General features: G+C 35.1%; 1 protein-coding gene across 4 annotated transcripts in view; it reads left to right on the forward strand.

Moving 5' to 3' along the window:
* LOC110467253 (estrogen-related receptor gamma-like) overlaps positions 1–14680 on the forward strand; it is a 100113-nt gene extending 85433 nt beyond the window's left edge. For all 4 annotated transcript variants that reach the window (XM_021524294.1, XM_021524293.1, XM_021524296.1 and 1 more), the window contains exons 4-7: positions 3762–3878; positions 4155–4331; positions 4892–5164; positions 6014–14680. In XM_021524294.1, coding sequence (XP_021379969.1) covers positions 3762–3878; positions 4155–4331; positions 4892–5164; positions 6014–6255 — 809 coding nt within the window. In that variant the 3' untranslated portion in view covers positions 6256–14680. The remainder of the gene's footprint in view (positions 1–3761; positions 3879–4154; positions 4332–4891; positions 5165–6013) is intronic.
* Positions 14681–18803: the final 4123 nt, after the last annotated feature.

An 18803-nucleotide genomic window follows, 5' to 3' on the forward strand; every position in this document is an offset into this window, starting at 1 on the left:
CCTCCTTTCTCAAGTAAAGTAAATTAATGGTTTTGATTATTGAAAATAGGACAATTATACTTCTTGCAATTTCATGTGAAAAAGTCTGGAAAAGTGGGAGGGGGAGTGCAGCAATGTGTTAATTTTGTCTACCCTTTTATATGATTTTACTAAAGGTAAAATGTACCACTGCACCAGTACTATAATCACGAAGGAGAGCTATAATATCTTCGCCTTTTAGTATTTTCTGTTAATATTCATTTTAGAAGATAAAGCGACGTAAAACAACTGTTTTTACTTTAGAGTTACTTCCCTTGGCAAGAGATTCATCTTTCATTTTGATACCTTTACACTCTATTTCTGGATAGAAGCATTGGTGAAGTGTAGAATTGGCAGTGGATAGCTACAGAGTTGGCTCCAAGAACATCTTTTGTTTAATTTTCATTTTCAAATACCTTAATATCCAACAATTGCATCGAAAGATGTGTTTTATGTGGAAGGTATCTGTAGAAAATGACTTGTACAAATACTTCACAACAGTGCTAAGGTTAAAAATACATTTGAACTTGATGGAGTACTCTTTGCCTTCAAAACTGGATCGGGGCATTATATCGGTCATTGTTAGGTAGGTGATGTAACTGGTGTGACATCCTTATGTATGTTGGTTATGAGTCCAGACACAGTCTGTTATATCTAACTCCTGCTCCACATACATCACCCATATTACATACAGCTGTACATATATTGTGAGCGGGTTCTCGGGGAAACATCTTCTTCAGAAAACATCAACTGATCATCCACAGTGTTGACATACTCAGACAAACCTGTTCTTGCACTGTATGTACATGCCCTCTTAGATGCAACGTTGCAGATAAGCTGGTTGAGTGTACCACTATATATACTTATTTACCAGATTCTCCCTGGTTCAATTTCTGTTGTATGCCATGGTCCAAGATGTTAATTCATTGAGTACTGAACAGTACAAATAGGTCACAATCTAAAGGTCTTAGGATAGGTGGAGGCTGTAGTAGCCTACAGCTAATCAGGAAAGGGAAAGCTAATGGATTCTATCTATAGCCTACAGCTCTTGGGGACCATAGAGGAGCATTGGTGTCGTAATATAGGCAGATATTTAAGATATAGGTTTTTTTGAAAGAGAATGAAGAGAAATAATTTCCTATTTCACAACCCTATCTCTCCACACAATACACAGCCTACCATACCAGCCTACCACCCTATCTCATCACACAATACTTCTTCCCTCGAACTATATCCGAGTGAAATAAACTCCCACCTGACATTATTTCGAGCCCCACAACGGAATTATTCAAATCAGCCCTCTACCGTCACCTTTCAAACGCAAATTAGACCATCTCGTATCTTTTAAAAACAATCTCTTTCCATGTTTCACTCCTCGTCTGACATTTCATCTTCAAATTGTTGAAGTTGGTCAGTACCATTTAAAACTAGAACTAGAACTAGAATACACAGCCTACCATACCAGCCTTCCACACCAGCCTTCCACCCTATCTCATCACACAATACTCAGCCTACCATACCAGCCTACCATACTAGCCTACCTCTATATCACATCGCACAATACACAGCCTACCATACCAGCCTACCTCTCTATCACATAGCCTACCACTTCACACAACACATAGCCAACATGTATCTCTGCTGAGCTTGACTACCATGAGACCAGTTGGCCAGTAACATCAGTGTCAGTGTTTACACAGTACAAAACCCTAGAATTTCTGAGCACATTTAATGATTATCTGATGCATATAAGGTATATTGGGGATTATCTAGGTGGTTGATAGCTGTATTGGTGTAAGATCCTACCTTGGGCAATGTACAGCCCAGAGTTGATAACTGTCAGGGGTAAACATTTGTAACGTTTGTTTTGTTAAAAACATTGAGATTTAGATGCGATGATGTTGTCTCTTATCATCCATGTCATTCTGTACAACTTTGATAGGTGTGGTCTGGACAACTTCCTTTATGAATGATTATCAATTTTGCGTACACATTGTTTGCAAGATAATAGCAAAACTCGAAGGAGATATGATTTCTTGAGAATCCATTATTTATTTATATAATTTCCCCCTACCATCTTTGTCACTGGTTTTGTTGTAGGTGAGGGATGACGCTAGTAATGATAAATGTGATAACAGAAGTGATTTGTATCGCCCTAAGTTAAACTTTTCTGGTTAACCAATCTGACCCAGCAACCGTTGAAGTGTAATTCTGCCTCTTTTTTATTTGTAATATGTCAACATTGCACAATGCAGTTCTGTCAGTATCTGGCGATGGAGGTCATTCACAGTTAGATACCCTCAGCCACCTGACTTAGATACTTATATTCTTATCAACCTGTTGGTAACAGTTCAGTGGGCACCTGAAAAACTTTGCAAAAGTATGCCCTCTAAGATTAGACAGTATTAAGGTAGAGAGTCCCAGTGTACTGTGTTGTATCTCCAACAAATAAGAGTTCCATTTTGTTTAGAATTTTTCTGATTCAGAGTTGTTTGTCTAATTTCTATAGCTAATTAAGAGTTACTTAAGAAAGAAATTATTAATTATAATTTCATTTTTTTACAAAAAAAATCTCTGCCTTTTGATTATAAGCAGGAGCTTATCTACTTCACTACTTATGCAAATAATTAACTGTTGGTAAGCTTGTAGATCAGAAAAATAAACTTTTAATCTGTTTTACTTGGTCCCAAGTAAAAAATTTGTTTTTGTTATCAAGTAAGAATGACTTTATTAAATCAATTTTGGTTGCAAAGTTATTTTCCTTTGCTAATTTTTACTAAGAGATGTCATGTGAACTAGGAACAGTCAACCCAGCTGGCCCAATGTAGTACCCAGATGCAATATGCTGGTTGTGCTTTTCAATCATTTTGTGTATGCTTTGTTGAGATGAGAAATAGTTGCTGTATGGACAAAGTAATCATGTCTGTCATTTTGTATTGCAACTTTTACATATATGTACCCTTTGATGTAATGGTAAATAATGAAGCATTGCTGGGAAAGGTTAGGCAGCCTCCATCACACTTAATAGGATTCGTTGGCTAAACAGCTCACCTGCCTGCACAGACTGGTCGAGGCGGGTAAACACACATACTGTACTAGCATGTACATAAAGGTGTAAAAAACAGATACCAGACATTTTGTTTTTTGCATTTTGCCTTTAAATTGGTTCACAAGATAGATCCAATGCAAAGTTAGTGTAAAATTTGAGAATTCCCTGGACATGTGTACAGACATAAATACGTAATTGTATGGTAATATATATGTATTTTGGTATTATCAATGGTCATAAATAACAAGTCTGTAGGTTGTTTACCTCGCTGACATTTAACAACAGGTATCTCCACTTGTCAACAACCCATTCCTCCTCCGCAAACAATCGGCCAAGGAGATATGCCAGATTTCAATGGCTGTGCCAACATTCCTGGCACACTGGCTGTTTTGATCTACAAAAACATGATCAAGTACAAGGGAGACAACTCTCATATAAAAAATGGACAGTTCTGGCATAAACAAAATGTATGTATCATAAGAACTTTGATACAATGTTTTGGTTGTAAAGGGTCTTGGACAACTATATATGTATAACCCTAAGACAATAGCACCAGGAACAAGCCCTTTCTACATTTCATAAAATAAAGATGTTTGAAATTATACCATTTTTTGGATGTTGTGTATGACAAGTGTCTTAATGCATAAAACAAGTGTTTGAAAATATAACATTTTTTGCATGTTATGTATTACAGGTGTGCGTCTTGACCGAGTACGTGGTGGGAGACAGAAGTACAAGAGAAGTCTGGACAGTCTCAGTCAGCCACTCATACAGCCTATACTGCCCATGGTGAAAAAGGCATGCTACGAATGTGAGTAATACTGGTTATACAACCCATATACTGCCTACAGTTAAGGCAGCAGCCCTGTTTGTCTCTTAAAATACCTGGTCTATTTGTTACTATAGTAACTGACAGTGCCTTAAGAAACCTTATTACTGAAATACGTCACTGAAAAAGATGACAGGATACTAAGTGATTTCTTTTCACCCTATGAACATTAAGTACAATCAGTTGAATTTCTTTTTGTCATCCTTTAGTACTGTATACAAACTTTGTTATGTAATGATTGATGTTGTTAAATTACAGTCCAACATGAAAACAAGATTTTGACCCAGTTGCTGAACATTGAATCACAGTTAGACAAACTATATGCCAACCCAGAACCAGAACTTGTCAATGATGAGATGCGATTTATAGCAGCATTTTCTGACCTAGCCGACCGAGAATTGGTCATTACTATAAGCTGGGCCAAACAGGTGCCAGGTATGTAGTAGTTACATATAGGTATATGGAAAACTTCATATTCAGTTGGAGCAAAATTTAATCTGGGAATATCCTCCTGATTTGTTTTAAATACCAATATGTGAACAAAGGTGGTGCTACTCTGTGATAAAAAGATGTTTTGTGATAAATGTCGGCAAGTAATATCTCTACTCTGTATTTTACTTCATTGATATTAAACCCTGAAATAATGGATATAAGGCCAAGCCAAATATTTGTTTCCAATTTCGGCTCTGTCGTAAAAAATGGGGTTTTCCAAGATTACAATATTGGAAGTTACTGAAACAATAAGTAAGGTATTGTAGAGAAAATTGGAAACATAAGTAATATGTATTTTGGCCTAAAGACAGTAAAAAACACTAAGTTTTCATAGCCTTGCGCAAGATTACTGTTCCAATAGCTCTATAAAAAATGTTTATTCTGTCAAAGTACTATTTGAAAATATTGAAGTTTATTGATCACATTTAGATATGAATTTCTGTCTGACCCAAGCACCAGGCCTCTGTATATTGTGTATACTGATAGTTAATCATACCCAACAGGCTTCTGCAATTTGTCGCTGAGTGACCAGATGAACCTGCTACAGCACTCTTGGCTGGAGATACTCTGTCTGAATCTCGTGTTTAGATCCTGCCCCTACATTGGATACATTCGCTTTGCCGAAGATTTACAGATGACAGCGGACGAGTGTAAAAAATGCCAGTGTAGTCCAGAACTTGATAACCTCACCCGCAAACTCGCCAAAAAATTTACAAATATGGGAGTAACAAAGGAAGAGTATCTTCTCCTCAAAGCCATGACATTGTGTAATATAGGTATGAACATATAATTACATTTTTTGTAGCTGTAAAAGTAAATAAGTTTTCAAGTTACTAGGATTAAAGACACATTTGATTTTTTTCTAATTTCTAGAGTTTAAGAAGGATATTGATTAGTATAAGATATATTCTGTGGTGTTGTCTGAACTGTGATAAGGCAGTGCTGAAGATTGTAATTATCTTCGAACGGGAAAGATAGATCTTTTGACTTGTATCAATATTACATGAAGGTGCACTTATATGGATTCCATCATGCAATATTCATACGTGATGCAGGGAGAAGTAACGCAGCAGTGACTCATCTACTGCAGTCTTACCTCTTAAGTCTGATGGAGCTCTACCGCACTCAATAACACTAATACCTCCATTAGATAGTATAGCTCACTGAAATAACAAAAGATGCTAATTAATTTCTGGTATTGAACAATGTATTTACATATTTGTGAAGGGTACCTTAAGTTATAGATGATGGTAAGCTTTAGAATATATTAAAATCAACTGGTTTATTTCTAGTATATGAAAGTTTGGAGTGATTTCTTTGAAAGTAACTCAAAAAACAAATTTTAGGTAAACCTCGTTATCATTATTTTGCATAACTTGAGAGTTACCTTCAACTCCTGTTAAATCTGATCCCGACCGATATAGTAGGATTTTGATTGAAGATCCCAAATATCCTGTTCACATTGAATTTGTTTTTTGACCCCATCCTCTACAAGTGATGATAACTGTGTAATAGTACACTACTGTAGGACAGACTTAGTATTTTACCATAGATTTGAATGTAAGTAGTTTAGTATGGTATACAAAGCTTTGGTACAGGAATTTACTGTTTCTGTTGATTTGCAGATGTCGTGATAGAGAACAGTGAAGCTGTACGCAACCTTCAGGATAAACTCCAGGACGCTCTAATTGACTACGTGAAGTCTCGGTACGCTGGGAATCTGCGCCGCCTCGGCCATCTCTACCTTCTCCTGCCCCCACTAACACACATCAAACTGCTCGCCAAACAGTACTGGTTTGACGTGAAAAAGGATGGACGTGTCATGATGCACAAGCTTTTCTTAGAAATGTTGGAGGCAGATTCTTGATAAATCATCATGAGTTTAGGAGAAAGAAAGATTTTGTCTGCGTGTGATATTTTTATTATGTGCTTGTGTGGACCTAGATCAGCACTAACTGCGGGAGCTGTCCGCGGTGGAATGGGTCACAGGCCCTGATGTCCGCAGCAGACTTACTACAGTTCCTCGTGTCTTAGGATGGTAGACTTTAATGTGTTAGAGATGTAGATAGGTTTATGCAAAATTAAGATCAACAGTTTTTGCAAATGGTGTAGATGATTAGAAAAAGTATGTCTGCATTTACATTAAAAATTGTCATTCTCGACTGCAAAATTTCACTAAAAATATTGAAGCAAAATAACTTTTGCTGAGAGCTTTGGATGGACATACAGAAACATGAGTCCAAATTAGAAAGCAGGAAAGTGACATTGAGTCTAGTTTGAATGTATGCAGCCCAATTTTTTGTAGTTGTCTCATTTGTGAAACTGTGATTGGCGTATGTTGACGACCACTGCAGACATGAGGTTGATGTGTCAACATGTTCACAGTGTACTTCGTGGACTTAGGAAAATAGTATATGTGTGACTTGTATGTGTGAATACAAATATATATATATATAGAGAGAGAGAAAAAATGATATATAATGGGACAAATTTACAACTAGAAAGTACTCAATGGTTAATGTTTCCAGCTTATTATACACAGGAAGGAGCTCCTAGATACCTAGTAAGAATATATACGTCCTAGCTTATACAGGGCAATGTATTCCTATAGAAACGCTGTTCTACCATCTCCCAGGCCCGCAGACTCGCCGAGCAGATCAGGAAACCGTGTGGGCTGACTGGTGGATTGCTATCGTCCACTTGCAGCGCTAGTACAAAGGACCAATCAATTACTGCATTGTATCAGGATTGCTAATGTCCACTCACAGCGCTAGTACAAAGGACCAATCAAGCACTGCATTGTATCATAAGAATGTCTTCCACGTTAACTTATTTACAAGCAATTTGATTGGTTAACACTACATTTGCATTTATTTGATGTATTGTGAAAGAACAATATGTTCACCGTCTTTAAGATGCAAATACACTGTATGTATTTTGAAAGTCATCATATAAGGATCAAAGATATAGATAAATTGTCCACATCATTTCAAAAGACTTTGTATATATATGCTCATAAAAGTACATCCTCCTTGTTACCCTTCGTATAACTATCATGTGTGATCCAAGGTTTTATTGGTATACATTTTATGTTTGTCAAAGTACCATGAAATTCTAAGATTCTGAAATCTGGGGTTGGAGTTCAAAAATTATGAAAGTATAAAGATTACTTGTTTTAATATCATACTGCAAGTATCATTATGATCAAATTGCATAAAAAATACTGCATCCGCATTACGATTCAGGAAATATATCTTGATGAAAGTTTGTAAAATCATATGAGTGCATCATAACCCAAGGACATATAATTTCCATATTGAAAAAGTGATGCAAACTAATAACTCTTACATGAGTTGATTGTGGTGACTTTTGGTTGGTTGAGATCTATAGATGTATGTTAAGTAGACGTAGGAGACGTATCGGATTACGGTGACCGTGATAAACAGCTAGCTAATGATGACATCATTGTAGCTTGTCAAGTACGAGACGTGGTGATAGTAGATGCGATGTTAAACTAATAACACACTGTGATAAATAATTCAGTTAGTAGCTAGCCTTACATGTCTGTTTAAAGTCTTACTCTATATTTCAGATTTGTTTTTTATTTACACAGTCAGGTCATTTAGAGAATACACATATTATATATTATACTATTACCCAGGAAAAACACTTAAGATAGTTGGTCGTGTTATATCATTGGTGTGGTGCATGTCACCCAAGGTTTTATACTGTACTCTTCATATCATTGTTGTTTTAGCCTGTATTGTGTACTCAGATCTCATTCGGTAACATGTTTTGAATGGCAGCATCAGGAGAGGTGGGCGGAGCCTTGAGTATGTGAGCGTACTGATATGAATGTCATTCCATTTATAATTTCAATATCATGCCTATAGGATGCATTTCCATTGATCAACAATATAGCCCACATTTCAACACCCAGGAATAAGTGAATGGAACGAAAATGAATCTATAAGAAATCATTTAAAACAAAACAAAAAAAAATAAGAAAAAATTCTGAAAATGAAAAAAAAAAAAAAAAAGAAAAAAGATGAATGAGGAAATGTTTCAATAATTAATGATATGGTCAATTTTGAACATCAATTGGGAGAAATTCTAAGGATAAATGGTATAAATTAAGTGTGTTTGATCTGGTCAACAGACCTAGTTCTGTAAAATAGAAAGGTGAGGTACTTTGCTCAAATATCTGTGTTTAATGCCAAATATACACAAATATGCATATATATTGTTAATGTATGTATAGAGAAACATCTAATGCATGTTTTCAAGTAGTTTGTAGAAGACTGCATGTTCTTCCTACTTAATGTACATTGATACACTTACGATGCCGTCCGAGCTATGACACATGTGGATTCGTTCACTTACCTTGTTTTACATGTAAAGTTCAGATGTACATTAAGAATGAAGTCTTTGGTAAAAGACATAACTTCTCTTCTAGTCAATATATGGATGGAATTCTTCCTGGAAATGTGATTCCTCCGATGTACACAACCACTTGTTTTTCTATGTTTCTCGCTACAGGATCTTGCATGTAGGGCATCTCAGATAATCTATACTTTTTTACATTCTTCATGCTATAATTAGTGCTGGATAGCACAGAATATCAAGTCCTTTTTCACATCTACCAAATAAACTATCATAAATGTTAGACAGTTCAGATCCGTAATGTCCTTTTCACATCTATAAAGTTATATTAAATGATGGACAAGGGGAGACGATCAATGTCCTTTTTCACATCAGTAATGTTAAACAAGGGAGACTATCAATGTCCTTTGTCAGATCTGTTAAGTAATATAGTAAGTGTTGGACAAGGGAGACTATCAATGTCCTTTGTCAGATCTGTTAAGTAATAAAGTAAGTGTTGGACAAGGGATTTTATCAATGTCCTTTGTCAGATATGTTGTTGTAGTGTAGAACAAACCAGAAGTTAATAAAATATGGAGCCCAGTAAAATTATTCTGTAAATAAGTAGGATTAGATATGTATGTAAATACCAATGGAGAACCTAGACTTAGCTACAGTTAAATATAAGAATGTGTGATGTTGATGCAGAGGTAGATTTACAGTGTATGAGTGTGTTGACGAGTAATTAGTGTGTGGTATAAGTGACACGGTGGAATGAATGTCACTCTCCCCCTACATATGCAGTCTTGTACATAATAAGCTCCGCCCACCTTTGCATGTCCATTGCTCATCCAGGCCCTGTACGTATTCCTCCCTGTCTGTGAGATGGCCATTATCATTCCTTGTGTAGCATGTACATATTGGTTGACCTGTGTGCAGGTAGGTGCCACCACCCTATTATTGATGAAGATGAGTTAGTCGGGTATTGTAGTTGTCTTTCACCATTTACAGGTATCAACTCATTCATCATTTGTTTTGTGCAACTTTTTTCTGAACAGATTCTGCACAGCTATCTATTAGATAAATACGATATTACCATGTCTTATTACACTAGTCAGAATGATAAACTGCATTTAAATCTGTCCGTTCTACAACTATCCTGAATGTTGACAAAGAAGATGACATTGTCCTTGTTGAATGAAGAAGGACTTGACTCTATTTTGCTTGCCCCATCAAATGGTTTATAGGATAGATGTTTTTATAGAATTCCATCGAATATGGTCAGTAATACAATTTTATATTTGAGATTATCTATTAAAAATGTGTTTGTAATTCATTTTAAATATGGCTAAAAGCTGTTTGTGTCAAATGTTCCATCTTATCTTCAGAAAAACATCTAATATAGATAAAATGTGTGTCAAATGCATTTTAGTTACATTATTCCAGTACATTCTATTGTGATATTCAAACAAATTTAATGTAACAGGAACACAGTCTGGTTCGAGTTAAAACAGAAAAATGATTTTTGCAGTTACATGTGCAAATCTGTTCAAAAACCCTTGTACATTATTTTTACTTGTTAACTATGTTGAAGTGTGTTATTTTTAGACAGAAAAACAAAAAAGTTATAAAAAAAATATTAGAAAAAAAAGAATTGTTATTGAGTATTTGTTATGAAATTGATGTGAATGTAATCACATTTAGGTACAAATTTGTATATATAGAGTTTGTGTTATATAAATATATCTATACAATCGTATGTTCTGTAACCTAGAAACATGTGACTAATCACACTTTATTGCTTTCAGTTAAGGAGTTACCCCTCATGTGATTAAATCAAGAGACTTGTTACTAAATCCTTCACTCCATATTTGGACAGGAAGGTTTTAAATTGTTCCATTTGATCGCTAAGAAGAGTGGATCAATTAAACCCATACAAAGAGTGCTAAACTAAATATTGTAGAGTTCTGGTTTTGTTTTATGTATTTCCTCAGTGTGCGTTGAAGTTTTTCTCCTTAGTTTTCTATCTTAACCCTTTCACCCCTATGTAACTTAAGTAGACTCTACCATGCATTGATCTGGATGAGTCCAATATGGTCTACAGTGGTGAAAGGGTTTACTTATTAAGTTTGTGAACCTTTTTTTTTTAGCAAAATTAGCAAAAGGTAGTTGATTTTTCTGTCATATAGAATTATCAACATAATCATTTAAGTTTTAAATTTCAATTATCAGGTATTTCAAAATGCTTAAATACAGTATTGCACTACACTATTGATATATATTAAGTGTATATATGTGAAAGATAATTTATCACCCCAAGAACTGTTCGAGAGCTGGAAATTAGTTTTAAGTTGAAAACAAAGTAATTTCAAATGATAAAAAAAATATTATGCAAGGATAATGGGGGCAACATGATGCCGGGTGTTAGATATGTGTTTAACTTAACACAAGAGGGCAACACCAGGCAATGCTGCAGGAGTTCGTTATATTCTTTATTGTTGAACACCAATTAAATCTGAAGCAGGTTTGTTAAGTTTGTTAGTGTGCGGCTGTACTGGATTGTACAACTTCCGAAATAAATTTATCTGTATGCAATATTTTTGAGGCATTTTCTTTATTTAATTGAAGATTGTTGTTAGATTTATTTTTTGTCTAATTTTTTAATCATGAAGATCTAAAAACGCTTGAAAAGATAATTTCATTTGTGATTAACAAGATTTTGTTCTTTTTTGGTCAAACAATCATATGGTACAACTAATTAATATTTATCATAGAGAAATGCGAGTTATATTTTACACTGATGTGTCATATAGTTACCTGGCTAACGATGGTAATTTGTAATCGGTTTTCATCATGTTCTATCTTGGCTAGTTGCAGTGCTATAGTAATTGTCTCCGTTAATTTATTGTAAGTTGTATTATTTTATCAAATTCATTTTTATTCACAGAACGATAATTTATACACTAGTAATTTTTAGCTCAATATTGTTTCCATACAGCCATCCTGTGGATTACCAAACATACTGGGTAAATACAACAAGTCATAGTCTATCCTGCTTATCATGATTTTTACTAATATATTTTGAGAGTATGATATTTTGTTCTCTAATAGTTCTTTTGACAACAAGTTTCATTGGTGATGCATTTAGTGTAGAGACTATGTTTTGACAACATTCCTTATAGTTGCCAGTGTATAACCTAGTATATGTGTAATTCCCTTGGAGTCGGATGTCTTGCCAAGTCACCAACATTTGTAGAAAGCTCTGTTGTACTGCCAGATAAAGTCATATCACACTTATTAAGTATATTGCATATCACTCAGCTATCTCCCTTAGGCAGCCCAAGGCATTATTATCTCATTCACCCCTGAAGACGCGTTTGAACTCCTCCAACTCAACGGTTGGAAAAGTTTATTTTGAAGTTTCAGGGTTGAATGAGTAATTACATCCAAAATTGACCAACAAGTATTAACAGGTGATTTTATAGTGCTAACTGCCATTTGTAACACTATGATCAACACACTGCTTCCGTGGCTCTACCAACAGATTGCTGAAAAAAAATCATCTTCATCTATTCAAAAAATTTAACCTCTTTTACTTGGAACAGTAAAAATGTATGAAGTCATGTATATAATAAAGTGATGTTTTTGTCCCTTTACAGGATTGTCTTAGGAACATAACAAGTCTATAACAAGTTATGTATTTTATCAAGTTAATTTTCGGTTCTCCGAAGTTAAAAACATGCTTTACAGTAAAGATCCATATAATGAATTTGGTATTTAATTAAAGAATCCCTTTCTTCATAAATAATTAGATTTTGACATTTTCTAGTAGAATTTATCAATGATATTGAAGAAATAGCAATGCTATATTAGCTGAACCAGATTGGGGAATTGTGTTCTATCTAGTGACTTTAAATGTTTTTGTTAATGTAATTGAATGTAGATGTTAGATCATTTGGTGAGCTATAGAAGAGTTATCAGTATTATAACAGTAGTATGGGAGAAAGGTCATCAGTGTGATAAATACATATTGGGATTTCCTGATGCCAGTCTTGCTAAATCATAATTGAATCTGGCAGTAGATGGTACCATACTGAGGGTATTTATTTATCTTCAACTAAAATCATGGCACTAAATTCTGTTGGTATTTTTAACACCAAAGTTTTATACATTGTCATTCATTCATCAGCAAGCGAATAATTTGTAGTACACCGATTATCTCTGTATCTTCAGTTCAGTACCAAAGCTTTACGGGCAGAAATCCATTCAGTAAAATCCACCAATGGCAGCGTACCGCACATCAAACTGAAGCCATCTCGGATCATAGAGAACAAAAATAACATTTTGTCACATTTACGTCTGACCGTTAATATATCACACTATATAGGATAAAGTCACTTCATCAGATGTAAAAATTGTGAAATCTTTCAGCACATAGTTTGAACTTGATGCAAATGAACTTGGCAGGGCAACTTCCAAATCTTTTATTAAATATAGTACTGATTTATTGATATCAGCAAGCGTTGTTTATTTCAGAGTGGTAAAGCCTCAGAAATGTTCAAAACCTGATTAGCTAATGGGCCATTAATGCAAATTTATTCAAAATTTAAGTTTTGAGGAATATCTCTTTTTTTCATCTTCAGATCTCCACGTTATTTTAGTTTTCAGTTTATGTGATTTAAAAACATTAAAAAAATGACTGCGTAAAGGTGTGGTTCAGCTAATTCAGCTCGGAACAACTGGGCTCAGAAGTTATGTTTCTGTGGCAAAAAAATACTGTATGTAATTCATAGAGCAGTGTAAAATTGAGTATAACTTTAATCAAATGATTTGAGAGATCTTTGATTCCTAATGATTTTTCTGGCTTGTCATGTTTGTAAAACCTTTTACCAGTAGACAACCATCCTCATGTGACTATAGGTTTTTGTTGACTTGTAATTTGTTTAAGTTAATTAAAAATGCATCCAATGGTATTGAATATTTGGTATTCTAATTAAATAACTTGGTATGGGAAGTTGTATTTCACATAAGTAGTTTTCTTTTGAACAACCAGAGGCTTAAGCAATGCATGCTTATGAAAATCTTTTTAAAGATTCCAAAACCTATTTTATTTTTTGTTAAGTACATGTACTTAAAATTTCTATTCCTTCTATATTTGTTTATTTATATAAAGTGATCATGATGACTCAAATTTTGACGCCAAAAACTTAATTTATGGTTTATCTTATTGTAAATAACATGTATTTCACAAAAGACTGACTTTCACAGTAATGTGCAACTAAGTCTCACTGTGAAATATTGACAACTTACAGCATACAAAATTTAATGCTACATATTTATCTGTCGATATGACTTTTTTTTTACACCAAAATCATTATTTTTAGTAATTCATTTTACACCAAAACCACTATTTATTTGCATTTTGCTGTAGATCCTATGTTAACATGCCAATACCACCATCATCATAATCACCATTGTCATCATCATCTTGAGTGGTGGGGACCTCAGACAAAGCCAGCACCCCTTACCCCTTCACTTCTTTCCAATCTAGCATATCCACCGTTAACGAAGGCAGCATTATAGTGTGTTCTGTTTGAATGTAGAGATGCTCCCTGGCTGTCCGGGGATCCCCACCACTACTCAAACCTGTAGGGATATTGATGTGTGATATGGTGAGATTACAGGCTAGTATCTAGTACCTATCTAGAGTTTCTGCAGTAACATTGCATGAGTTTGGAATCAGATTGTTGCATTATCAATATTGTGTGCATTTCTTTGTATCATTAATTTCCTCAGAAGAAGAAAACAATTATTTATCTAGTTTACTACATATATTATGTCAAAAATTTTACTTTTCTTTTCCTGGATTTTGTTTGATTTCACATGCATTTCATGTGAATCGTTCTGAAATAAAAACAGCTTTCAAGTTTATATGGTTTTCATTCTTTTTGTATACATGTATATTATACAAGAATTTGTGAGTATTTCTTTGTCGGCATTCAATAACACCAGAAAGCCTACTCTATGTACACCTCACACTGGTGACTGAATTACTACTGTATCTACACCACACATCAGTAACTGAATTACTACTGTATCTACACCACACATCAGTAACTGAATTACTACTGTATCTACACTTCACAATGTTGACTGAATTACTTCTGTATCTACACCTCATATCGGTGACTGAATTACTTCTGTATCTACCCCTCACACTGGTGACTGAATTACTAATGTATCTACACTTCACAATGGTGACTGAATTACTTCTGTTTCTACACCTCACACCGGTGACTGCATTACTTCTGTATCTACACCTCACACTGGTTACTGAATTACTACTATTTTACACCTAACATCGGTGACTGAATTACTACTGTATCTAAACCTCACATTGGTGACTGAATTACTACTGTATCTACACTTTACAATGGTGACTGAATTACTACTATATCTACACTTCACAATGGTGACTGAATAACTTCTGTATCTACACCTCACAATGGTAACTGAATTACTACTGTCTCTACACTTCACAATGGTGACTGAATAACTACTGTATCTACACCTCACAATGGAGACTGAATTACTACTATATCTACACTTCACAATGGTGACTGAATAACTTCTGTATCTACACCTCACATCGGGAACTGAATTACTACTGTATCTACACCTCACATTGGCGACTGAATTACTACTATTTTACACCCCACAATGGTGACTGAATTACTTCTGTTTCTACACCTCACACCGGTGACTGCATTACTTCTGTATCTACACCTCACAAAGGTGACTGAATTACTACTATTTTACACATCACAATAGTGACTGAAATACTACTATTTTACACCTCACAATGGTGACTGAATTACTACTGTATGTACACCTCACATTGGTGACTGAATAACTTCTGTATCTACACCTCACAATGGTGATTGGATTACTTCTGTATCTACACCTCACAATGGTAACTGAATTACTACTGTCTCTACACTTCACAATGGTGACTGAATTACTACTTTATCAACACCTCACAATGGTGACTGAATTAGTTCTGTATCTACACCTCACATCGGTGACTGAATTACTACTATTTTACCCCTCACAATGGTGACTGAATTACTTCTGTTTCTACACCTCACACCGGTGACTGCATTACTTCTGTATCTACACCTCACATCGGTGACTGATTTACTTCTGTATCTACACCTCACACTGGGGACTGAATTACTACTATTTTACACCCCACAATGGTGACTGAATTACTTCTGTTTCTACACCTCACACCGGTGACTGCATTACTTCTGTATCTACACCTCACAATGGTGATTGGATTACTTCTGTATCTACACCTCACAAAGGTGACTGAATTACTACTATTTTACCCCTCACAATGGTGACTGAATTACTACTGTATCAACACCTCACAATGGTGACTGAATTAGTTCTGTATCTACACCTCACATCGGTTACTGAATTACTACTGTATCTACACTTCATAATGGTTACTGAATTACTTCTGTATCTACACCTCACAATGGTAACTGAATTACTACTGTCTCTGCACTTCACAATGGTGACTGAATTACTACTTTATCAACACCTCACAATGGTGACTGAATTAGTTCTGTATCTACACCTCACATCGGTAACTAAATTACTACTGTATCTACACCTCACAATTGTGACTGAATTACTACTGTATGTACACCTCCCATTGGTGACTGAATAACTTCTGTATCTACACCTCACAATGGTAACTGAATTACTACTGTCTCTGCACTTCACAATGGTGACTGAATTACTACTGTATCTACACTTCATAATGGTGACTAAATTACTACTGTATCTACACCTCACAATGGTGATTGGATTACTTCTGTATCTACACCTCACACTGGTTACTGAATTACTACTGTATCTACACTTCATAATGGTTACTGAATTACTTCTGTATCTACACCTCTCAATGGTGACTGAATTACTACTGTATCAACACCTAACAATGGTGACTGAATTACTACTATATCTACACTTCACAATGGTGACTGAATAACTTCTGTATCTACACCTCACACTGGGGACTGAATTACTACTATTTTACACTTCACACTGGTGACTGAATTACTACTGTATCTAAACCTCACATTGGTGACTGAATTACTACTATTTTACCCCTCACAATGGTGACTGAATTACTACTTTATCAACACATCACAATGGTGACTGAAATACTACTATTTTACACCTCACAATGGTGACTGAATTAGTTCTGTATCTACACCTCACATCGGTTACTGAATTACTACTGTATCTACACTTTACAATGGTGAATTAATTACTACTGTATCTACACCTCACATTGGCGACTGAATTACTACTATTTTACACCTCATAATGGTGACTGAATTACTACTATTTTATACCTCACAATGGTGACTGAATTACTACTGTATCAACACCTAACAATGGTGACTGAATTACTACTGTATCAACACCTAACAATGGTGACTGAATTACTACTATATCTACACTTCACAATGGTGACTGAATTAGTACTGTATGTACACCTCACATTGGTGACTGAATAACTTCTGCATCTACACCTCACACTGGTGACTGAATAACTTCTGTATCTACACCTCACATCGGTGACTGAATTACTACTGTACCTACACCTCACAATGGTGACTGAATTAGTTCTGTATCTACACCTCACATCGGTAACTGAATTACTACTGTAACTACACTTCACAATGGTTACTGAATTACTTCTGTATCTACACCTCACAATGGTAACTGAATTACTACTGTCTCTGCACTTCACAATGGTGACTGAATTACTACTGTATCAACACCTCACAATGGTGACTGAATTACTTCTGAATCTACACCTCACACTGGTGACTGAATAACTTCTGTCTCTACACCTCACATCGGTAACTGAATTACTACTGTAACTACACTTCACAATGGTTACTGAATTACTTCTGTATCTACACCTCATCTACACTTCACAATGGTGACTAAATTACTACTGTATCTACACCTCACAATTGTGACTGAATTACTACTGTATCTACAGCTCACAATTGTGACTGAATTACTACTGTATCTACAATGGTAACTAAATTACTGCTATTTTACACCTCACACTGGAGACTGAATTACTTCTGTATCTACACCTCTCAATGGTGACTGAATTACTACTGTATCAACACCTAACAATGGTGACTGAATTACTACTGTATCAACACCTCACAATGGTGACTGAAATACTACTATTTTACACCTCACAATGGTGACTGAATTAGTTCTGTATCTACACCTCACATCGGTTACTGAATTACTACTGTATCTACACTTCACAATGGTTACTGAATTACTTCTGTATCTACACCTCACAATGGTGATTGGATTACTTCTGTATCTACACCTCACATCGGTAACTAAATTACTACTGTATCTACACCTCACATCGGTGACTGAATTACTACTGTATCTAAACCTCACATTGGTGACTGAATTACTACTGTATCTATACTTCACAATGGTGACTGAATTACTTCTGAATCTACACCTCACACTGGTGACTGAATAACTTCTGTATCTACACCTCACAATGGTAACTGAATTACTACTGTCTCTACACTTCACAATGGTGACTGAATTAGTACTGTATGTACACCTCACATTGGTGACTGAATAACTTCTGCATCTACACCTCACACTGGTGACTGAGTTACTACTATTTTACACCTCACAATGGTTACTGAATTACTTCTGTATCTACACCTCACAAAGGTGACTGAATTACTACTATTTTACCCCTCACAATGGTGACTGAATTACTACTATATCTACACTTCACAATCGTGACTGAATTACTTCTGTATCTACACCTCATCTACACTTCACAATGGTGACTAAATTACTACTGTATCTACACTTCACAATGGTGACTAAATTACTACTGTATCTACACCTCACACTGTTGACTGCATTACTACTATTTTACACCTCACAATGGTGACTGAATTACTACTG

Source organism: Mizuhopecten yessoensis, unplaced genomic scaffold, assembly GCF_002113885.1.
Source record: "Mizuhopecten yessoensis strain PY_sf001 unplaced genomic scaffold, ASM211388v2 scaffold11167, whole genome shotgun sequence".
Lineage (NCBI taxonomy): Eukaryota > Metazoa > Mollusca > Bivalvia > Pectinida > Pectinidae > Mizuhopecten > Mizuhopecten yessoensis.